Source organism: Hyla sarda, chromosome 9, assembly GCF_029499605.1.
Source record: "Hyla sarda isolate aHylSar1 chromosome 9, aHylSar1.hap1, whole genome shotgun sequence".
NCBI classification, from domain to species: domain Eukaryota; kingdom Metazoa; phylum Chordata; class Amphibia; order Anura; family Hylidae; genus Hyla; species Hyla sarda.
In genome coordinates, this window is record NC_079197.1 from 83,004,314 (window position 1) to 83,029,487 (window position 25,174).

General features: G+C 44.7%; 1 protein-coding gene across 4 annotated transcripts in view; it reads left to right on the forward strand.

Moving 5' to 3' along the window:
- Positions 1–4,734: 4,734 nt before the first annotated feature.
- Positions 4,735–25,174, forward strand: part of RLIM (ring finger protein, LIM domain interacting) — a 39,142-nt gene continuing 18,702 nt past the window's right edge. Inside the window, exon 1 of one of the 4 annotated variants that reach the window (XM_056539114.1) lies at positions 4,735–4,754. Coding sequence is in view for 1 of the 4 variants with exons in the window: in XM_056539111.1 (XP_056395086.1) it covers positions 5,612–5,704 (93 nt within the window). In the remaining 3 variants the exon portion in view is untranslated. The other 3 variants (XM_056539113.1, XM_056539112.1, XM_056539111.1) reach the window with 3 other exon arrangements.

The following is a 25,174-nucleotide window of genomic DNA, read 5'->3' on the forward strand; positions in this document are numbered from 1 at the left end:
ACAGGACCTATCGTACAAGGTACAGTACCTTCTTTTGGAGCCTCTATATTTTTATGCTTGTTCTTATGCAATTTATATAGATACATCTTCCTGGTTGCTTTAAAGAGATCTATCTTGAAATTAACTAAATCAAAATTTTAGTTGATTCCAAAATTAAGCCCTTTGGATAGTGCATTAATACAGTCAGGTGGTAACTCGCATTCTGAAATGTTACTCACATTGTCGATCGATTCTACTCGTTCCAAGACACTGGCTTCCTTTTCCGGTAAGCAGTGGCGTAGCGACCCGGGTGCGGCCCGCACCGGGTGACACCAACCTAATGGGGTGACACCAATTCGCTCCGCAGCACCCACCCCCCCTCCCCAGCTACACAGACACCCCCCATCTGTGCCCGACCGGCCTCCCATCCATCAGCACCCCCCCCCCCCGCCATCACCTGCGCTGTGCGGTGCGCCCGTCTGTCAACACCCCCCGGCTTTCACCTGCGCTGTGTATGCGGTGCGCCCGTCCGTCAGCACACCCCCAAACCCCCCAGCCTTCACCTGTGCTGTGCGCCCGTCCGTCAGCACCCCTCGACCCCCCCCCGGCCTTCACCTGCACTGTGCACCCGTCCGTCATCACCCCCCCCTCGCCTTCACCAGCACTGTGCCCGTCCCACCGCATGGCCGCGCAGGAGAACATCAGGGCGCCCGGAGAGAAGGATCGCTGCGCTGGATGGGTGAGTGTGTGTGTGTCTGTCTCTCTGTCTGTCTCTATCTCTGTCTGTGTGTCTCTGTCTGTGTGTGACTGTCTGTGTGTGACTGTCTGTGTGTGTGTGTGTGTGTGACTCTGTGTGTGTGTGTGTATGTGACTGTGTTTGTGTGACTCTGTGTGTGTGTGTGTGTGACTCTGTGTGTGTGTTTGTGTGACTTTTTGTGTGTGTGTGTGACTCTGTGTGTGTGTGTGACTGTATGACTCTGTGTGTGTGTGTGAGACTGTCTGACTCTGTGTGTGTGACTGTGTATTTGTGTGTGTGTCTCTCTTGTATGTGTTGTTTTTTTTGTGGGGGGGGGGGAGGGGGTTTGAACCAGCGATCTAATGTGAGGAGACTTTGACACACATTGTGGGGAACCGGCAAAGGGAACCTGCGGCCTAATGTGGGGAAACTACTACCAAATGTGCGGAGTCTATTCTACCTAATGTGGGGAAACTGCTAACTAATGTGGGGAATCTGTGCTACCAAATGTGGGGAGTCTATGCTACCTAATGTGGGGAATCTGTGCTACCGAATGTGGGGAATCTATGCTACCTAATGTGGGGGAACTGGTACCAAATGTGGGGAATCTATGCTGCCTAATGTGGGGAAAATATGCTACCTAATGTGTGGAAACTGCTACCCACCTAATGTGGGGGAACTGCTGCCTACCTAAAGTGGGGGGAACTGCTGCCTACCTAATGCTCCCCCCTGGCAGTAGCACCCTCATCATCCACCAGCAACACACCCCCCCAGAAGTAGCACCTCCATCAGCAGATCCTGATGGTGGATGATGGCGGTGCTCCTGCCAGGAGGATGATCCTGCCGATGGATGATGGGGGTGATACTGCCAGGGGGGATGGCCAGTAGCACCCTCATCATCCTCCAGCAACACCCCCCAGTAGTAGCACCCCCATCATCCACTAGCAACACCACCAATACCCCCCTCCCGTGGTAATAGCATCAGCTAACGGATGTTGAGGGGTGTTACTGCGGGTGTGGTATTATATTCACAGGGTGCACTGTATGGTAATGTTATATTCAGAGCGCGCAGTTTGTGGTAGTATTATATTCAGAGGGCGCAGTGGGTGGTAGTATTATATTCAGAGGGTACAGTGTGTGGTAGCATTATATTCAGTGGGTATGGTGTATGGAAGGTTTATAATCAAAGAGTATAGTGTATAGTAGTATTATATTTAGAGGATACAGTGTCTGGCAGGTTTATAATAATACTTGTTTTCATATAGAGGATGACAATGCGATGACATAGTGAGGAGACGTCTGGGCGTCACATTCTGCAGGGAGAAGTTTTAGCTGGAACAAGTCCTGCCGGTATGTACCATCTGAATTAGATAAGGGAAGACTATATAGAAGACGTCACCTGTAGTCACTGATATCATTGTACATTCTCCTCTCTATGTCCTATCAGAGCTGTAGTCGCTTGTCAGTTCTACAGTTATGGTGAGTGAAACTACCACTCCCAGCATAACCTCACCACTGCTCAAAGAGGTACTCTACTGGAAAACATTTTTTTTTATCAACTAGTGCTACAAAGTTAAACAGATTTGTAAATTACTTCTATTTAAAAATCTTAATCCTTCCAGTACTTATTAGCTGCTGTATAAGCGATTCACAGGAAGTTCTTTTCTTTTTTAATTTCTTTTCTGTCTGACCACAGTGCTCTGTGCTGACACCTCTGTCCATGTCAAGAACTGTCCATAGTAGGAGCAAATCCCCATAGCAAACCTATCCTGCTCTGGACAGTTCCTGACATGGACAGAGGTGTCAGCAAATAGCACTGTGGTCAGACTGGAAAGAACTACACAACTTCCTGTGGAGCATACACCAGCTTATAAGTACTGTAAGGATTAAGATTTTAAATAGAAGTAATTTAAAAATCTGTTTAACTTTCTGGCACCAGTTGATATAAAAGAAAATGTTTTCCAGTGGAGTACCTCTTTAAGTAATTCTGGGAGCTGTATATTTAAATGGTGAAAACATCTTTAACACTTTCCTATTCTGTGGCAACTGGTATATCTGATTATTATACTGGAATTTCTCACAATGCGCTACAACAGTGGTGTCTGTCACAACAGGCTAAAAACTTACTGTGGGGAGGGGGTAGGTATGGGGGTGACACCATTTTCTACCGCACCGGGTGACACCAACCCTAGCAACGCCACTGCTGGTAAGGTCTTGTTGGACCTCTTCCTCTTGCGTTGACTTCTCCTCGTTTTACGTCTAAAGGGATATCTTTATCTGTACCTGTATTAACAGAGGACTCTCTAGGATCTTTATTTGTTTCATCTGACACACTTGTGTCAGAATCAGTCTTCCAAAAATCTGGGCTGCGACGCTTCCATTGGAAGCGTTGTCTATTCCCTCCTCTGGCTCCCCCTTTGGACTGTTTCTGATTTTTCCATGAAAAGACTGTGTTAGAATCATAATCCTTTTTATCTCTAATGAACTTGTCACCTTTGCGCTCTTTTACTTCTATTTCACTTAATTTGTTTTTCTTCTCTAAATTAGTAAAAAAAACGCATCTGCCTGTTGGGGGGATAAACGAGTGCGCAATTCTTTCTTTGCTCTGCACAGATTTTCTGTGACACTTAAATATTCTTGTTGGTTCTGTTCTAATACCAGCAATAATAATTTCTCTGAGTGGGCAGAATGTGCTTCTTTCCAGGCTTCCAAAAAGCTTGGATTGTCAAGGAACTGAGACGGTTTTATATACTCTAAGTCCACGAGGGACCCGCCCACTTTCCCGATATGCCTTTAAGGAATTCACTGTCCAAAAAAGTCTAATTTCTTTATCAGCAAGGCTGGTGATTTTAAATTCAAGCGCCTTCACGCTTAACACTCTCATCTCATCCTGGCTATTGCATGCCATAAAATAAACACCCCAGGGCCATCTCTACCCGTATCGGAAGGTCCCGTGGATTCCGCTGTATGAGTATCCATATCAAAGATAAGTGACTAGGTGTGTGCTCATTAGCAGGTGCTCAATCTCCACAGTAGCAAGATAATTAAACATCCTCAAAAGCAAAAGGAAAAGGGAGAGCACTCAAGGAGCAATATCACCTAATATCAACAACAGAGCGATCCTCGGCGACCTATGTCAATGTCTCCTGCGGGGAGCATATACAAAAGTGTAAAGTATCCAATATAAACCGATATAATGCAGGTGCAAAGAGTTGTAGTTTAGGAGGTTACTCCCATACCGTGTCTCAGTTCATAACATGTAAAAGCACATATGTAGTGTACTACATTGTTTGCCCATGCTCTCGCTTCTACATAGGCAAGACAAAACGCCAATTATGTGCCCGGTTTAGGGAACACCTATATACACTAAAAAAGGGCACTGGTATTCTACGTCTGGCGGAACACCTTATGACATGCCACGACAATAATGTCGAAGTTTTGAAATTTGGTGGCCTCTCTAAAACCGTCTTACCTGACACAGGGGGCGATTTACATAACTTGTTATTTCAACAAGAGGCCCGCATGATCATGAGGACTAACGCCTGTGGTCCTGCGGGCTTCAATGATAAAGTGGATATGTCCCAGTTCTTAACCTACCTCTGTATTAATCTCCTAAGTACGCATTCCTTAGTTTTCTTTTTCCTTTTTATATATTGCATGCATTCTAGTTTTTCAGTTTTCCTTGTTTATTGCCTTATATATTTTTTCCAATATATTATATTTGTTTTATTTTCAGGCCTTCTGCTATCACAGGTGGTGATGGGCTTGTTCCTCATTTTTGTTGTGTTGTTCACATATTGGTGAGGTTGGTTTTTTGGTCTATTGGGCTGTCCGTCTCTTTGTTTACTATCACTATGGTAACACCACGCTCTCTCCCATGATAAGTACCTGGGCGCTATGACGTAAACTAGAGGCCAGAAGAAGCACGCACTTACGTGCGAAACTGCCGGCGTAGCCTCTGAGCGCCACACACCAGCGCCTATGCTGTGACCCGGCACCCCGTCACCGGACCTCCAGACCCGATCGTCTCTGCTTTGCGGTGAGTGCACGTACGTGCCCCTCTTTTTGTCTATTTTGGATACTTTACACTTTCATATATGCACTCTGCAGGAGACATTGACATAGGTCGCCAAGGATCGCTCTGTTGTTGATATAAGGTGATATTGCTCCTTGAGTGCTCTCCTTTTTCCTTTTGTGGATGTTTAATTTATAAATCTGTTTAACTTCCTGGCTGCAGTTGATTTAAAATAAATTGTTTTCCAGTGGAGTACCCCTTAAAGAATGTCGAAAAGTAATGAGAACACCACCTAACTCTGTACAACTAGGCTGGAAGTAATAACTGACGCAAGTTTTAGGGATATAGCAAGGCTAAACCAACAGTAGATGGCGCCCTAACCTATTTTACTGCCACAACTAACATGGCGCCTAGACACAGACGTGACGTTATAAATTCGCCATAATCACGCGTTTTATCGCGGCGTTCCACCATCCTGTGTTTAGTGAAGGCCACGCCCCTTTCTCGCACTTCCGGGCTGCCTTCGTAACAATGGAGAAGATGGCGGAATAAGGAGAGGTCTGGGCGGAGGAGCCGGAATACAGCGGATACCGGAGCAGTAGGGCTCTCCATAAGGTTTGTACGATGTGAAAAATCTTCCGGGCGGATGTGGGATATAACGGAGTCGTCGTTCTTACCGGTGGGTGACGTACACTGGGGCTTCGATGTGTGGCGAAGTTTCGGCTTGAAAACTACGAGAGGCTGAGGCTTTGCCCGGGTGACTAGGCCTGAGGCCTCCGTACGGGTCACGGGCGCTCGGGGCAGGCGGGTGCGGGATAATACCGGTGCGAGGCGCGGATGGTGTGCGGAGAGTCTCTTACGTACCCGGTGTGTATGATGTCATGCGGTACCGGCCGGAGCCGCGCTTCGGGTCGCCGGACTGGTCGGGACTCTCTTCGGGGCGGGTGACGGATGGTTACCACACGGACACCGAGGTGACTGCGGGAGGATACACGGGCCGTTACTGAGCATAAGACACATCGGGGGAGGAGTGATCTAGGTGTAGACTGCAGAAGACAGAACAAACAGGCTGGGGCTTAGGGGGTCATACCATTGCTAAATATATATTGACCAGTGGTTTTATTTGCTAAAATATATATATATATATATATATATATATATATATACATACACAGACCAATGGTATGACCCCCTAAGGTTGAGGGGTCATATATTTGGGATGTGTGTGTGTGTGTGTATATATATATATATATATCAGCGGATCATACCACTGGTATTTCTATGGGTGCTCAGCAGGTCATACCATTGGTGTATATAGGGGTGCTCAGCCAGTCATGCCACTGGTGTTTATTGGGGTAGATGACATCCTGAGTGCCTCTATATACACACCAGTGGAATGACCCAATAATTGCTCCTGTTCACACAAGTGGTGATTATTGGGTCATTCCACTGGTGTATATAGGGGGTGCTCAGCCGGTCATACCACTGGGGAGGTGTGTGTGTATGTGTGTACATACATATATATAAAAATTAGTTTCTCTATCACCTCCTAGTTGGACTTGTTCACTTCAGTATTTTGCACCAATAACATGTATAGTTGGGTGTGGTCTACATAAGATATCTATACTCTGATGCCTCACTCATCACTGCTTCATCCTGTGTGACCCTCTTAACCAATCCCTGGCCAGCCTGGTTAAATTGATTATTCAGCAAAAAAAAGCTTTTCACTAACTGAGCCTAGAGCTGGGCGGTATGACCAAAAATGTGTATCACGGTATCTTTGTAAATTATGGATCTTCCACCGTATTTAACGGTATTTACCCCCCTCCCGGTATATCAGCCCAGCACTGCCTTGTCCCCCACATCGGGGGACTAATCATCTGTGACCCGTGAGCACTGCTCCCCCCCCACCCCCCCAAATAATTATCACCCGCTGTACTATCCTGTGCCCGGGCTTCAGAGATATACAAAATAAACTTTAACTCACCTTCCTACATTACCGGCCTCACGGTCCCTCCACTGCTCTTGCTGCTTCCTGGGGATGGAAACGTCACAGAGCCGTCAGCCTATCACCGGCCAAAGCAATGTCCCTCCTCAGTCAGTGATAGGCTAAGCGCACTGTCATTTAAGGATCGCCTATCACTGACTGAGGTAGGCTGACGGCTCTGTGACGTTTCCATCCCCAGGAAGCAACAAGAGCAGTGGAGGGACTGTGAGGCCGGTAATGGGGCAACGTAGGAAGGTGAGTTAAAGTTTATTTTGTTTATTTCTGAAGCCTTGGCACAGGATAATACAGTACAGTGCAGCGGCTGATAATTATTTGGGGGGGTTGGGAGAGAAGCGCTCACGGGTCACATATGATTAGTCCCCCGATGTGGGGGACAGCGCAGTGCTGATAATTCATTGGGCCTAGGGAAGAGAAGCAGAACAGTGCCCACGGGTCACATATGATTAGTTGCTCGATGTGGGACTGTGCGCTGTGGCTGATCATTAATTTGAGGGGGGGGGGAGGGGCCCAACCGGTATTGCGGTATAGGAAAAATGCATGTCGTGCAGGAAAAAAAATTGGTATAAACCGGTATACCGCCCAGCACTAACTGAGCCTAGACTGTCTGATAAAGAGCCTCTATTTGCCTCATCTGCCTCATCTAGGTTTTTAAATCAGGACAGACGGGCATTCTTTACTGTAAGAGCAGTGAGACTGTGGAACGCTCTGCCAGAGGAAGTGATCATAATGAACTCACAAAGAGTTCAAAAGAGGCCTTGATGTATTTCTGAAGAGTAATAACATTGCAGGTTATGGATTCTAGGTTTATAAGGACAGAATGTTGACCCATAGATTATTCTAATTGGCATATATTGGACTCGGAGAAATTTTCCCTCTAGCATGGGGCAATTTTCATCAGCCTCAGTGTCCCCCCCCCCCTCTTCATCTAGATATTTGGCAGAATTTTCAACCTCATGTACTGTTGGGGTGCTTTCACACTGCGGAATCTCCGCGAGCGGAAATTCTGTCTGGCGGCCACCGCCAAAAATACTTCGGTGCTAGGGCCGTGGCGCACTGAGCCGTCAACATTGACTGCTATGCAGTGCTCGCGGAATTGGCGCAAAGAATGAACATGTTCATTCTTTGCGCGGAACAGTTTCAGCGGCGGAATTGTCCGCCGCTGAAATTCCGTAGTGTGAACGTACCCTTACTGAGTGGGGTGGATGGGTTAAGAACAGCCACCAGCGGCCACGGAAGGGGTGGTCCCATGACACCCCTGGGGACTTTTGCTGACACTGTCATGTCACCCAGTTTGGAAAGCACTGGCCTAGGTGCAAATTAGTGTCTAACGGTCCTTTTTAGATGTGCCAAAGCACAATATAAAAACATCCCCAATAAAAGCACTGATCTGGCATATTGGCACTTATTTAACAAGCCTTTTACACAGCACAATGATTTTGAGGCCTTTCAGCTACGTTTACGCAGCAAAGCGTGCAGATAACCAAAAATGCTTTATAATGGTGCACAGTCCAGCCCTTGCTTGGTTACTCCTTTAATCACTGATGAGATTTATCATTCTTTTTGAAATGCATTGCTTTTATATGACCATTTTTTTTTTTTTTAACTTACTTTTGCTTATATGCTATTTATCAAATAGATAGATAAATTGCACTTTAAAAAAAAAAACATTTTTTAAAGCAGAAAAGTTTTCCCTTATGTTAATAGCCGAAGTTCTTTAGCTATCCATTATTACCAGTAGCGTTGCTAGAGAGTGACGGGAGGGTGGGCATACCGCATCGGGTGACACCCTGACTGGCACTAAATAGCTGCACTCAAACTATCCCGCAACAACCCATCCACCCTCAGAAATGAAAAAATATTAAAAACATACTATGCTGCACCATGAATATCCGTACTTTGGAGGCTTTTTTGTTTAATTTTGAGCCCCCAATTTGTGACGTTGATGGATGGAGTCTTGCGTCGCTGCGCTGAGGCCGGAGTTAACGTCAGGAAGGAAGACAGCGCATCACCAACAGGCACATAAACAATAGTGAAGCCACAGAAAAAGGCTCAGTAAGTTACCCACGCCAAAATGTGCATGAAGCCGTATTACTACGGATGTTTCTTTTTTTTAAAGGGAAAAATCTTAGTGCCACATATGGGTTATTAATGTAGTCTGTAAAAATTCTTACACAATTATTTTGTGCCTTATTCTATTTTAACACAACATTCGTTTTACAGTTTAGTGGGTACGACAGCATGTACTTGTCCTAAAATTAACAAAGTATTATTAATATAATTTTTTCTATAATTAACATGAATGTAGTACCGTATATACTCGAGTATAGGCCGAGTTTTTCAGCACGATTTTTCGTGCTGAAAACACCCCCCTCGGCTTATACTCGAGTGAACTCCCCCACCCGCAGTGGTCTTCAACCTGCGGACCTCCAGAGGTTTCAAAACTACAACTCCCAGCAAGCCCGGGCAGCCATCGGCTGTCCGGGCTTGCTGGGAGTTGTAGCTTTGAAACCTCCGGAGGTCCGCAGGTTGAAGACCACTGCGGCCTTCAACATCATCCAGCCCCCTCTCACCCCCTTTAGTTCTGAGTACTCACCTCCGCTCGGCGCTGGTCCGGTCCTGCAGGGCTGTCCGGTGAGGAGGTGGTCCGGTGGGATACTGGTTCCGGGCTGCTATCTTCACCGGGGAGGCCTCTTCTAAGCGCTTCGGGCCCGGCCTCAGAATAGTCACGTTGCCGTGACAACGACGCAGAGGTGCGTTCATTGCCAACGTAATTCTGCGTCATTGTCAAGGCAACGGCTCTATTCCGGGCCGGAAGCGCGGAGAAGAGGCGCCCCCGGTGAAGATAGCAGCCCGGACCACCTCCCCACCGGACCACCTCCTCTCCGGACAGCCCTGCAGGACCGGACCAGCGCCGAGCGGAGGTGAGTACTCAGAACTAAAGGGGGTGAGAGGGGGGCTGGATGATGTTGAAGGCCGCAGTGGTCTTCAACCTGCGGACCTCCGGAGGCTTCAAAACTACAACTCCCAGCAAGCCCGGACAGCCGATGGCTGCCCGGGCTTGCTGGGAGTTGTAGTTTTGAAACCTCTGGAGGTCCGCAGGTTGAAGACCACTGAGGGCGAATGATGAGAAGAGGATGATGAAGGGGGGGGTGTGGGGATGATGAAGGGGGGGGGGGGTGTGGGATGATAAGGGGATGATGAAGGGGGGATGTGTGGGATGATAAGGGGATGATGAAGGGGGGATGTGCGGGATGATAAGGGGATGATGAAGGGGGGATGTGCGGGATGATAAGGGGATGATGAAGGGGGGATGTGTGGGATGATAAGGGGATGATGAAGGGGGGATGTGTGGGATGATAAGGGGATGATGAAGGGGGGATGTGTGGGATGATAAGGGGATGATGAAGGGGGGATGTGTGGGATGATGACAAGGGGATGATGATGAGGATGTTAATGACGGGTCTGGATGATGACAGGGGGGGATGAGGTATTTCCCACCCTAGGCTTATACTCGAGTCAATAACTTTTCCTGGGATTTTGGGTTGAAATTAGGGGTCTCGGCTTATACTCGGGTCGGCTTATACTCGAGTATATACGGTAGTTTTGTTTCATGATGCAGAACAAGAACAGGTGTTAGTGGGTGTTAATATCCTTTTCTACAGAAGTATGCACTTTCTGTAAGCCAGGTTGGACCTGGAATACATATGCGACTTTTAAATGGAGATGCTACTTTTTTTCTTCATAAATAGCAATTATCGCATTTGATAAATCCATGACCACTGCAAAGTAAAAAAATAATTACTACGTGAGCAAATTTCAGAAATGTGCTTTGGAATAAGCAAAAATCAAAAAGTCGCAGCATCTATAGAAAAGTCACACGTGCGCAAAAATCTACTACGGAGATTGATAAATCTTCTTCTGAGTATTTTAGGCAGGCCAGTTACTGTCCCTTATCGAAGGCCAATAAAACACCAAATTTTGCATGTGTGCTAATTTGTTTGTAAAATTGTTGCCATAATTCAGCATTTTGTTCAGTAAATCCCCCTCCATGTAAATGGTCCCTCTGGCTCTCCAGCAATGTATGAGTGGCCCATTCTACGGAAAATTAAGGCGGAATCCGCACAAAATATTTGTTAAAGGGTACTCTGGCCCTGAGACATCTTATCCCCTATCCAAAGGATAGGGGATAAGATGTCTCACTGCAGGGCTCCCGTCAAGCCCCCTCCCATAGACTTGCATAGCGGGGGTTGGGAGTGATGTCGTACGGGGCGGAGTCGTGATGTCACGATACTCTGGCCCCGTGGTCGCCACACAGCTGTTTGTGAGCTGGCACCGCGGCATGCAGCTCAAACAGGTGGGTGGCGAATACAAGATTGCGGGGGTCCCCAGCGGCGGGACCCCCGCCAGGAGACATCTTATCCCCTATCCTTTTGGATAGGGGATAAGATGTCTCAGGGCTGGAGTACCCCTTTAAACTCCGCTTTGAATCATTCTCTGATGTGTTTTGTTACTTAGTGCACACAGAATTTCCATTTAGAGCTTTTCAATGTGGATCCGAATTCCAGCAGAAGAATGTACATGTTCCTCCTTCCAGCGGGAGGAGGAACCAGTTGATATATAAAAAAAAAAGTTTTGGCCTGGAATACCCCTTTAGGACTCAGCCCATTTTGGACTTAAGGACTCAGACAATTAAATTTTTACGTTTTCATTTTTTCCTCCTCTCTTTCTAAAAATCATAACTCTTTTATATTTTCATCCACAGACTAGTATGAGGGCTTGTTTTTTGCGCGACCAGTTGTCCTTTGTAATGACATCACTCATTATATCATAAAATGTATGGCGCAACCAAAAACACTATTTTTGTGGGGAAATGAAAACGAAAAACGCAATTTTGCTAATTTTGGAAGGTTTTGTTTTCACGCCGTACAATTTATGGTAAAAATGACATGTGTTCTTTATTCTGAGGGTCAATACGATTAAAATGATACCCATTATTACATACTTTTATATTATTGTTGCGCTTAAAAAAAATCACAAATTTTTTAACCAAATTAGTACGTTTATAATCCCTTTATTTTGATGACCTCTAACTTTTTTATTTTTCCGTATAAGCGGCGGTATGGGGGCTCATTTTTTGCGCCATGATCTGTACTTTTTTTTGATACCACATTTGCATATAAAAAACTTTTAATACATTTCTTATAATTTTTTTTTAATAAAATGTATTAAAAAAGTAGGAATTTTGGACTTTATTTTATTTTTTTTCGTTCACGCCATTCACCGTACGGGATCATTAACATTTTAATAGTTCGGACATTTACGCACGCGGCGATACCAAATATGTCTATAAAAATTTGTTTTTACGCTTTTTGCGGGTAAAATAGGAAAAAACTGACGTTTTACTTTTTTATTGGGGGAGGGGATTTTTCACTTTTTTTTAATAGGGGACTATTCATAGCAATACCATGATTGCTAATACTGATCTGTTCTATCGGCGATCTTCTGCTCTGGTCTGCTCGATCACAGACCAGAGCAGGAGACGCCGGGAGCCGGACGGAGGAAGGAGAGGGGACCTCCGTGCGGCGTTCTGAATGATCGGATCCCCGCAGCAGCGCTGCGGGCGATCCGATCATTCATTCAAATCACGCACTGCCGCAGATGCCGGGATCTGTATTAATCCCGGCACCTGAGGGGTTAATGGCGGACGCCCGCGAGATCGCGGGCGTCGGCCATTGCCGGCGGGTCCCTGCCTGCGATCAGCAGCCGGGATCAGCCGCGCATGACACGGGCATCGCTCCGATGCCCGCGGTTATGCACATGACGTAAATGTATGCCCTGGTGCGTTAAGTACCACCTCACCAGGACGTACATTTACGTCCTGCGTCCTTAAGGGGTTAATACATGTGTTTCTCTAGAAGAATAGAAGGACTCTCCGCTTTTTTGTTGCGATTTTTCCTTATTTTTTATTTTTTTTTTCTAATTAAAAGCCATTTTTTTGACGGACCCTGCAGTTTTTATTTTTTTTTTTACATTTTTTTTTTTTTATTTTCACATACCTGGTTGTATGAGGGCTAATTTTTTGCGCCATAATCTTTTGTATTGGTAACATTTTGGTATTGATCTGACTTTTTTTAATCGCTTTTTAACTTTTTTTTTTTTTGGATATTCTAAAAATTGCAATTGTGTTCCATTGATAGATCCTGGCTGGACTAGGCTCTATCAATGACAGATCCACACACACCAGGGAAGCAGAGGTAAGTGATCTAGCCCACCAGGTAGCATTCACATGTCCCTTTAGGCAGCTGCGATCTAAAGGGTTAATAGCAAGCCGCGGCAATTGCCGCATGCTGGCTATTAGCGGTGGCCCCTGGCTACTGAAAACAGCCGAGGGCTGCAGAGTATGGAGCGGGCACGAGTCCGGAGCCCGTTCCATACAGACTACTGAGCGTCGCTGCGCTTGTCAGGTCCGGCCCTTCTTGCCCCAAGCCGGGCTATGGAGCCCAGAACTGCATGTCCCAGGTGTCGGGTGATGGGAGATCCACACCCTTGAGTTACAAAATCATCTATAGAAGTGGTGACTGCCTGCATGAGCAGAACCAGGAATGACAGCAGAGTTTCATCACGACATAATTCAGCTGGAAAAGTGCTGGGATGGTGAGGAATGCAGGAAGTGCTTCATGTGGCTCAGTGTATGTGGCCTTTGGTATGTGTTCCTAAATGAGTGTGTCATACAGGTCTTGTGAAGCTGTTGGATTAGATGATTCTTATAAAACAGCAGTCTGGGCACAGATTGGGACGTAGGTTGGCGTGTGGAGCGCTCATGGGATGTAGCCTTCAGGTTGTGGCTGTGCACAAAGCAGCAGAACCAAGATGTGATGTAACCTCAACTCTCCTGGTCAGCTGAGAGGAGTTTAGGCATCTTGTGTCCTATATCGTGCTGCCCGAACCACAGGCTGCATGAAACGGATACATACTACTACTTACCATCTGGTCTAGGATTTACTGTGAAAATCTTCAGCATTTTAGTGAAATTGTAGTTTAACCCCTTAATGCATGTGCCGTAAATGTACGATGCTGCTTGGCGCATCTGCGCCATACATCTACGGCGCGGTGTTCCAGGATCTCCACGTCACCGGACAGGGTGATCGGGCTGGCTGCTGTTATCGAACAGCAGCCATCCTGGCATATCGCCCAGGGGGTCCTGAGACCCGCGATCTGCATCGTTTAGGGGTCTCCAGTGACCCGGAAAATAAGGGGGATCAGGGGTGTCCAAGACACCCCCTGTCCCCCTGAATGGATTCAAGTTAGGTGCAGGGGTTCCACCCTTCCTATCCCTGCTATTGGCGGGTTAGAAGTAGGGATGTAAGAAAAAAATCGATTCGCGCGATTATCGCGATTTTTTTCACTTGGCGATACTGAATCGATTCAAAATATTTTTGAATCTATTCTTTTAGGGATGTGGAATTTGTATCTCCTGATGCCCGGAACAGCATGTTCCGGGCATCAGGAGATACAAGTTCCACATTTGTGGAGCCGGGCAGGCCGGATCTGATGCGACTGCGCTCTGGGTGTACGGAGCGGGCTCCGACTCGTGCCCGCTCCATACTCTGCGGCCAGCCGGGGGCCGCCGCTAATAGCCAGCATGCGGTGATCACCGCGGCTGGCTATTAAAGGAGTAGTCCGGCGCTCACTTTTCTCATTTTATCCCGTCCGGGCTGCAAAATAAAAGAAAACACACTTTCTCTTACCTGCCAACGAGACCTCGGAGCTCCGGTACAGGTGTTCCGTCCCCGGGCTGTATTCTTCTTACTTCCTGTTAGCCCGGCACGTCACATGGAGCTTCAGCCTATCACCAGCCTCAGCGATGTCCCGCCTCGGCTGGTGATAGGCTGAAGCTCCGTGTGACGTGCCGGGCTAACAGGAAGTAAGAAGAATACAGCCCAGGGACGGAACACCTGTACTGGACCTCCGAGGGCTCGTTGGCAGGTAAGAGAAAGTGTGTTTTCTTTTATTTTGCAGCCCAGACAGGATAAAATTAGAAAAGTGCGCGCTGGACTACTAGATTGCCGCTGTCAAAGCTGACAGCGGCGTCTAAAGGGATCTGTGAATGCTCCCTGGTGGGCTATGTATCGGGATATATCGCGATGTATCGTCACCTAGACGGTATCGGGATATATCGAATCGCCACACTGGTATAGCGATTCGAATCGTATCGCCAAATTCTTGGCGATTCACACCCCTAGTTAGAAGCGACCTACCAATAGCAGATCGGGGGTGGGGGGGTTAAAGTTCAGTTCCCCTCTTCTACCCACCAACGGTAATCCGGGCAGAACGGGGAACTGTCCAGCAGCGGCGGTGGAGATCCCTTACTGGCGCTCGGCGGCGGCGAGCGCAGATCTTCTCTCCCCCCTGGTGTGGCGATCCTACGGAAGCCGATGAGTTGCCTAGCAACATCTGGAGGGGTACAGTTTGGAGATAGAGATGAGCGAACTTACAGTAAGTTCGATTCGTCACGAACTTCTCGGCTCGGCGGTTGCTGACTTTTCCTGCATAAATTAGTTCAGCTTTCAAGTGCTCCCGTAGGCTGGAAAAGGTGGATACAGTCCTAGGAGACTTTCCTAGGACTATATCCACCTTTTCCAGAGCACCTGAAAGCTGAACTAAATTTATGCAGGAAAAGTCAGCAACCGCAGAGCTGAGAAGTTTGTGACGAATCGAATTTACTGTATGTTCGCTCATCTCTATTTGGAGACCACTATACAGTGGTCTCCCAACTGTAGCCCTCTAGATGTTGCAAAACTACAAATCCCAGCATACCCACATAGCAAACTGCTGTGGGCATACTGGGATTTGTAGTTTTGCAAAAGCTGGAGGGCTACAGTTTGGAGATCACTGTGTGGTGGTTTCTAAACCGTGGCCCTCTAAATCTTGCAAAACTACAACTCCCAGCATGCACGAACAGCAAACGGCTTTCTCACCATGCTGGGAGTTGTAGTTGCGTACCTCCAGCTGTTGTATAACTACATCTCTCAGCATGCCCTTTGGTGATCAGTACATGCTGGGAGATGTAGTTTTGCAACAGCTGGAGGCACACTGGTTGGAACATACTGAGTTAGGTAATAGAACCTAACTGAAGGTTTACAACCAGTGTGAATCCAGCTGTTGCTAAAGCACAAAGCCCAGCATGCACGGTTTTTGTCAGTACATGCTGGGAGTTGTAGTTTTGCAACAGCTGGAGGTTTGCGCCCTCCCCCCCATGTGAATGTACCGGGTACGTTCACACAGGCAGGTTTACAGTGAGTTTCCTGCTTGAAGATTGAGCTGCCGCAAGTTTTCCGTTTTGCACGCAAACCCTAGCGGGAAACTCGCCGTAAACCCGCCTGTGTGAGTGTACCCTAAAAAACTACACGACACTACACTAACACATAATAAAGGGTAAGACACTAAATATACACCCCCTTACACGGTCCGTCCGTTCCCCCCCCAATAAAAATGAAAAACGTATCGTACGGCAGTGTTTCCAAAACGGAGCCTCCAGCTGATGTAAACAACTCCTAGCATTTCCGGACAGCCACGGACTTTCCAGGCATGCTAGGAGTTTAACAGCTGGAGGCACCCTGTTAGGGTTATTCTATGCCCTATGCCAGTGATTCCCAATGTCCACCCCTATGTAATCCCTAATATTGTCCTCAAATGTGCATTGCGCTCTCTCACTTCAGAGCCCTGTCTTATTTCAAGGAAAAAGTTTAGGGCCACATGGGGTATTTCCGTACTCAGGAGCAATTGCGTCACAAATTTTGGGGAACTCTCCTTTTACCCCTTATGAAAAGGAAATGTTGGGGTCTAAACCAGCCTGTTAGTGTAAAAAAAAAAAAAAAAATTACACGAACATGCTGGTGTTGCCCCATACCTTTTTATTTTCACAAGAGGTAAAAGGGGGGGGGGGGAAGACCCCCAAAATTTGTAACGCAATTTCTTCTGAGTGAGAACATACCCCATATGTGGATGTTAAGTGCTCTGTGGGTGAAACTACACTGCTCAGAAGAGGAGCGCCATTGGGCTTTTAGAGAGAAAATTTGTCCAGAATTGAAGGGTACGTATGTTTACAAATCCCCCATAGTGCCAGAACAATGGACCCCCCCCCCCTCACGTAATGTAATAAGGGGTGCAGTGAGCATTTATGCCCCACAGGTGTCTGACAGATTTTTGGAACTGTGGTCCATTACAATGAAAAATTTTCTTTTGAACAGCCCACTGTTCCAAGGATCTGTCAAACTGCACCCCATATTAAATTCTGTGAGGGGTGTAGTTTCTAAAATGGGGTCACATGTGGGGGAGTCAACTGTTCTGGCACCACGGGGGGCTTTGTAAACACACATGACCCCCGACTTCTATTCCAACCAAATTCTCTCTCCAAAAGCCCAATGGGGCTCCTTCTCTTCTGAGCATTGTTGTGCAGCAGCAGAGCACTTGATGTCCACACATGAGGTATTTCCATACTCAGAATAAATGGGGATACAAATTTTGGGGGGCATTTTCTCCTATTACCCATTGTAAAAAAGTTGCATATGGGGGAAAAAAACACCATTTTAGTGAATTTTTTTTTTTCATTTACACATCCGACTTTAACGAAAAGTCGTCACCTGTGGGATTTTAAGGCTCACTGTACCCCTTGTTGCGTTCCTTGAAGGGTGTAGTTTCCAAAATAGTATGCCATGTGTTTCTTTTTCTTTCTGTTCTGGCATCATAGGGGCTTCCTAAATGGGACATGGGCCCCCCCCCCCCCCAAAAGCCATTTCAGAAAAACTCTCTCCAAAATCCCATTGTGGCTCCTTCCCTTCTGGGCCCTCTAGTGCACCCACAGAGCACTTGAGATACACATATGAGGTATTTCCTTACTCAAGAGAAATTGGGTTACAAATTTTAGGAAGATTTCTCTCCTTTTAAAACTTGTAAAAATTCAAAAACTGGGTCTACAAGAACATGCGAGTGTAAAAAATGAAGATTTCAAATTTTTTCCTTCACTTTGCTGCTATTCCTGTGAAACACCTAAAGGGTTAACACACTTAAATTTCATTTTGAATACTTTGAGAGGTGCAGTTTTTATAATGGGGTCATTTATGGGGTATTTCTAATATGAAGGGCCCTCAAATCCACTTCGAACCTGAACTGGTCCCTGAAAAATTCAGATTTTGAAAAAAATGTGTGACAATTTTTTAAATTGTTGCTGAACTTTGAAGCCCTTTGATGTCTTCCAAAAGTAAAAACTTGTCAACTTTATGATGAAAATATAAAGTAGACAAATTGTATATGTGAATAAATCTATAATTTATTTGGGATATCCATTTTCCTTATAAGCAGAGAGTCTCAAATAAAAATAAAAAATGCTAAATTTTGGAATTTTTCATAAAATTTTGGAATTTTTCATCAAGATATGATGCAAGTATCAACCAAAACTTACATCTAACATGAATTAGAATGTCACAAAAAACTCTCAGAATCGGAATTAAGCATTAATAACTAGGATGCTTTTACTTTTAACCCCTTAAGGACCAGGCCATTTCACACCTTAAGGACCAGAGCATTTTTTGCAAATCTGTCCACTGTCACTTTAAACATGAATAACTCTGGAATGCTTTTAGTTATCATTCTGATTCCGAGATTGTTTTTTCGTGACACATTCTACTTTAACTTAGTGGTAACATTTTATGGTAACTTGCATCCTTTCTCGGTGAAAAATCCCCAAATTTGATGAAAAAAATTAAAAATTTAGCATTTTTCTAACTTTGAAGCTCTCTGCTTGTAAGGAAAATGGATATTCAAAATATATATTTTTTTTGGGTTCACATATACAATATGTCTACTTTATGTTTGCATCATAAAAAGTATGAGTTTTTACTTTTGGAAGACACCAGAGGGCTTCAAAGTTCAGCAGCAATTTTGACATTTTTCACAAAATTTTCAAATTCACTATTTTTCAGGGACCAGTTCAGTTTTGAAGTGGATTTGAAGGGTCTTCATATCAGAAATACCCCATTATAAAAACTACACCCCCCAAAGTATTCAAAACGAAATTCAGTAAGTGTATTAACCCTTTAGGTGTTTCACAGGAATAGCAGCAAAGTGAAGGACAAAAATCAAAATCTTAATTTTTTAAACTTGCATGTTCTTGTAGACCCAATTTTTGAATTTTTGCAAGGGGTAAAAAGCAGAATTTTTACTTGTATTTGAAACCAAATTTCTCTCGAGTAAGGACATACCTCATATGTCTGTTAATTGTTCAGCGAGCGCAGTAGAGGGCTCAGAAGGGAAGGAGCGACAAATAGTTTTTGGGGGGCATGTCACCTTTAGGAAGCCCCTATGGTGCCAGGACAGCAAAAAAAAAAAAAAACACATGGCATACCATTTTGGAAACTAGACCCCTCGGGGAATGTAACAAGGGGTAAAGTGAACCTTAATACCCTACAGGTGATTCACGACTTTTGCATATGTAAAAAAAAATATATATTTTTTTTTTTACCTAAAATGCTATGTTTCCCAAATTTTCAACATTTTTAAAAAGGGTAGTAGCAGAAAATACCCCCAAAAATTTGTATCACAATTTCTCCCGAGTACGGCGATACCCCATATGTGACCCTAATCTATTTCCTTGAAATACGACAGGGCGCCAAAGTGAGAGCGCCATGCGCATTTGAGGCCTAAATTAGGGACTTGCATAGGGGTATTCTACGCCAGTTATTCCCAAACAGGGTGCCTCCAGCTGTTGTAAAACTCCCAGCATGCCTAGACAGTCAGTGGCTATCTGGCAATACTGGGAGTAGTTGTTTTGCAACAGCTGGAGGTGTACCAGACGTTTTTCATTTTTATTGGGGAGGGGGGCTGTGTAGGGGTATGTGTAGTGTTTTTTACATTTTATTTTGTGGTAGTGTAGTGTTTTTAGGGTACAGTCGCACGGGCGGGAGTTCACAGTAGTTTCTCGCTTGCAGTTTGAGCTGCGGCAGAAAATTTGCCGCAGCTCAAACTTGCAGCCGGATACTTACTGTAAACATCCAGCTGTTGCAAAACTACAACTCCCAGCATGTACGGTCTATCAGTGCATGCTGGGAGTTGTAGTTTTGAAACAGCTGGAGGCACACTGGTTGTGAAACACCGAGTTTGGTAACAAACTCAGTGTTTTGCAACCAGTGTACCTTCAGCTGTTGCAAAAGCTACAACCCCCAGCATGTACGGACAGCGGAAGGGCATGCTGGGTCTTGTAGTTATGCAACAGCTGGAGGCATAATTCCTTGGCTGGAGATGCTGGGGATTGTAGTTATGCAACAGCTGGAGACACACTGGTTTGCTACTTAACTCAGTGTGCCTCCAGCTGTTGCAAAACTACAACTCTCAGCAGTCACCGACAGCCAACGGGCATGCTGGGAGTTGTAGTTATGCAACCAGCAGATGCACCACTACAACTCCCAGCATGCACTTCAGCTGATTGTGCAATCTGGGAGTTGGTTATACAACAGCTGAAGGTACACTTTTCCCTAGAAAAAAATGTGCCTCCAGCTGTTGCAAAACTACAAGTCCCAGCATGCCCATAAGGGAATGCTGGGAGTTGTGGTGGTCTGCCTCCTGCTGTTGCATAACTACAGCTCCCAGAATGCCCTTTTTGCATGCTGGGAGCTGTTGCTAAGCAACAGCAGGAGTCTGTCACTCACCACCTGCTGCTACTCCGCTGCAGGTTAGTCCCTCGCCGCCGCCGCTGCTGCTCTTGGGGCCCCGATCCCAACATTGACGCCGGGGATCGGGGTCCCCGGGTGCACATACCGCACCCGCTCACGTCCTCCGGAAAAGGTGCCCTTTTCCAGCCGGGAAACCGGCCGACTAATCAGGGCGATCGTGAGGTGGCACCAGTGCCACCTCACCCCTGCTGGCTATGGCTGTTCGGGGCCGTCTCTGAATGCCCCAATCAGCCAGTAATTCCGGGTCACTGGAGACCCGATTGACCTGGAATCGCCGCAGATCGCTGGACTGAAATGTCCAGCGATCTGCGGCCATCGCCGACATGGGGGGACATAATGACCCCCCTGGGCGATATGCCGCGATGCCTGCTGAACGATTTCAGCAGGCATCGGGCACCGGCTAGCGGCGGGGTGCCGGGAATGGACAGGACGTACTCCTACATCCTCGGTCCTTAAGGACTCGGAAATGGGGGCGTAGGAGTACGTCCATTGCCCTTAAGGGGTTAAAGTGACAGTGGTCAGATTTACAAAAAAAAGGCTGCGTCCTTAAGTTGAAAATGAGCTGCATCCTTAAGGGGTTAAAACAAGTTGGAAACTGGATAAAAAGTCATCTTCATGGTCAAAGTTGGCCCCTTCCTGCCAATTGGCCTTTTATTGATCTTTCCCTATCTGTATAACGAGAGATCGATCAGGTTATTGAGGAATACTAAGCTTGTTGATATGAGGGGGGGGGAGATTTATCAAAACCTGTATAGAGGAAGACTGGTGAAGTTGCCCATAGCAACCAATCAGAATACTAGTTAAAAAAATATATATTTTTTTTTATTCCTCCAGAAAATAAAAAAAGCAATCTGGTTGTGAATAAATTCTTTCGCTCAATAAAAATTTTAATCTCCCCTTTTGCTTATTTTACCCTGTGTGTTTTAAAAAAGATAAATAAATGTCCAAGCTATCAAAATATAATCTTTATGATCTCGTACAATGAATGGCAAAAACATAATAAAAGGTTAAATATATGCAAAAATGTTGCCAATAAAAACTACATGTCACAGTACAAAAAAATGAGCACTTATGCAGCCCTCTATACGGAAAAATGAGAATGTTATAGGGATCAGAATGCTGCAGTTTTTAACTTGTTAACGACCAAGGACATGTGTCGTTAACGGTGTATGGTGACGGCTCCCAGCTGATTCTTGTAGCTGAGGGCCACCGTTAATAGCAGACATGCGGTGATCAATCCGAATTTAACCTTAAGGACCAGGCCAATAAAATTTTTGCTTTTCGTTTTTTTTTTTTCCTACTCTCCTTCTAAAATCCATAACTTTTTTTATTTTTTATTTTTTTCTCCATCCACAGACCCATATAAGGGCTTGTTTTTTTACGTGACCAATTGTACTTTGTAATGAAACCTCTCCCAAATTTTTTTTTAGGGAGGAAATTAAAATGAAGACCACAATTTTGCACATTATGGAGGGTTTCATTTTCACAATGTACACTTAACGGTAAAAATTACGTGTTCTTTATTCTGTGGGCCAATACGATTAAAATGATACCCATGGCTAGAAACTTTTTTATTTTTTGTACCGCTTAAAAAAAAAAATCAGTAATCTAATATCGCCCTTATTTGACCACCTATAACTTATTCATTTTTCTGTATATATAGGGCAGTATTTTTTTCTACGTTTACACCGTTCACAATACGGGATCATTAACATTCTATTTTGATTGGACATTTACGCGCATTCGGCGATACCAAATATGTCTATAACATTTTTTTTTACACTTTTTGGGGGTAAAATGGGAAAAACTCATAATTTTCATTTTTTATTGGGGGAGCGGATTCTTCACTATCTTTTATTTTTACATTTTTCAACTTTTTTTTTAATTTTTTACTCCCCATAGGGGACTATCTATCATTTGATTGCTAATATTGTTCAGTGCTATGCATAGAGCATAGCACTGATCAGTATTATCGGTGATCTTCTGCTCTGGTTTGCTCGATCTCAGACCAGAGCAGGAGATGTCGGGAGACGGACGGAGGCAGGTTAGGAGACCTCTGTCCGCCATTACAGATGATCAGATCACCGCGGCAGCACTGCGGGCGATCCGATCATCTATTTTAACATGCTCACTGCTGCAGATGCCGTGATCTGTACTGATCACGGCATCTGAGGGGTTAATGGTGGATATCCACGCGGTTGCGAATGTCGGCCATTACGGCAGCACCCACGAGAATAATGGATGAGTATAGACGTCTATTTGCGGGAACGGCCGCCAAACTGGACGTCTATATTCGTCCATGGTTGTTCTCAGGTATCAGGTTAAGAGAAGTTAGCTCTGTTTTTCTATTCCTGGATAACTCCTCGTTTTTTTTTTTTGGTTTTCTTTTGCACTTTCGTTTTTTCCTCCTTACCTTTTAAAAATCATAACCCTTTCAATATTGCACCTAAAATTCCATATGATGGTTTATTTTTTGCACCACCAATTCTACTTTGCAATGAGTCATTTTACTAAAAAAAAAAAAGGGAAAATTCATTGTGCGACAAAATTGAAGACAAGTGCATTTTTCAGTAAAGAGAACACCTTTTCTTCTTCTTTCAGGTCCATACGATTAAAATGATACCCTGCTTATATAGGTTTGATTGTCGGACTTCTGGAAAAAATCTGAACTACATGTATGAAAATGAATACGTTTAAAATTGTCATCTTTTGACCCCTATAACTTTATTTTTCCACTTACGGGGCGGTACGAGGGCTTATTTTTTGTGCTGGGATCTGAAGTTATTAGCGTTTTTAGACTGTGCGCACAAGTATGCCCTGTGTCCTTAAGGGGGGGTTTAAATGTTTTTATTTTATTTTTTGTCGATTGGGATGTTTTAGAGGTGATGTTTCAATGAGGAAAACTGCATTTTTCCCCAAAAAAATTCTGGCAGCATTTAAAGGGGTCATCTGGCCTTTAGAAATTGATGGCCTCTTCCTGGCAGACCCACCGATAAGCTTATTGAAGAGGCCACTTGACGGTTCAATTGTCATGTGAAAGGATTTTTTCCAGTCACTTAAAATGTACTTAAAAGGTATTACTGCATTTGAAACTGCATCACCTGTGCTATTAAAATGTGTATTCAGGTTAGGTAAAGTGATGCTGCTGTCGAGTTCCTTTAATGGCCTATTCACACATACAGTGTCCTGCGCATATTTGATGGGCAGGATTTGAAGCTGTAGATTTGAGTCAGTTTTTAATCGATTCTGCAGCTTTAAATCAGGATCCTGCACATATTTAAATCTGCTGATTTCGATGTAAACTAAATGATTGAACATAGAAGCAGAACTGCATTGTGTGAGTACACCCTAATAAGTACAGTAAAGCTTCAGCTGACTGATCAGTGGTGATGAGCTACCCCATTAACCAGATGCCACAGGTCAGTTGATGCACCATTATTGAGGCTGTATGGCAGCACACAGTGTGGCTTTGGGTAACAGTTTGTAAGGTTGAAAAACAGACTAGAATCGATAGTTCAACCTAAAACCCTACTATGTCAAGCCATAGGAAGGCAAAAAAAACTGAGGCTGATGCCAATTGCCCCATGACAGCGGAAAAATCCTTCCCACCTCCAATATGGCGATCAGAATAAATCTCTGGATCATTGGTCTATCCACATAAACCTAGTATCCATCCAGAAAAACATCCATGCCCTCCTTGAACTTGTTTAAGGGTTGCTGCCATACCATGGTTTTCCAGAAATTGTATGTTTTTTTTTTTTTTTTTTTTTTTTTTTCTCTCTAGAACAAGCTTTATAAAGCTGGACACATGGGGAGGATACAGAGAAAAATTTGTGCTTAAACGTCTTTTTCTCCCGCTATCTTCTGGTGGAATAACGGCTGCAATAACGTGCGTCAGAGAATCCCATTCAAGTGAATGGGATCCTCTGTTCCAGTTATGCTTCCCGTTGGGCTCCATCACACTAATGATCATTAAAGGAAACAAAAGTTTTTAAAGGGGTACTCCAATGGAATTTAAAAAATTTTTTTATGAACTGGTGCCAGAAAAAAAAAAAAAATCTTTATCCTTCCAGTACTTTTTAGCAGCTGTATGCTACAGAGGAAATTCATTTTTTTTTTCTTTCTTTTTTTTGTCCTTTCAACAGTGCTCTCCTGACACCTGATGCCCGTATCAGGAACTGTCAGAGCAGGAGAAAATCCCCATAGCAAACCTATGCTGCTCTGGACAGTTGCTGACACAAAAAGAAATTCAAAAAGCAAAGAATTTCCTCTTTAGCATACAACGGCTAATAAGTACTGGAAGAATAAAGATTTTTTAAGTCATTTACAAGTCATTTACAAATCTTTCACTTTCTGGCACCAGTTCATTTAAAAAAAAAAAAAAAAAAAAAGTTTTCTACCAGAGTACCCTTTGGGGGGGGGGGGGGGGGGGAGGAAGAGCCTAAACGGATGTTTGTGGCAGTGCAAAAGTAGCCTTAAATTGACAGGCTATAAAATAACAAAGTATTGGAGCATGACCACATTATCGGTCTGCTTTACTACACACACACATTCAGAATTCAAGTGGCCCCTAAAAAAATTAATTTTGAACTTTCGTAGAAAATTAGAAAAAATGCTAATGTTATAAGTCTTTGAATGTCGTAAAAAGTAAAAGAGTGTTTAACAAATGCCAGCATAAAATAGACATGTTGTAGATGTGAATTAATAAC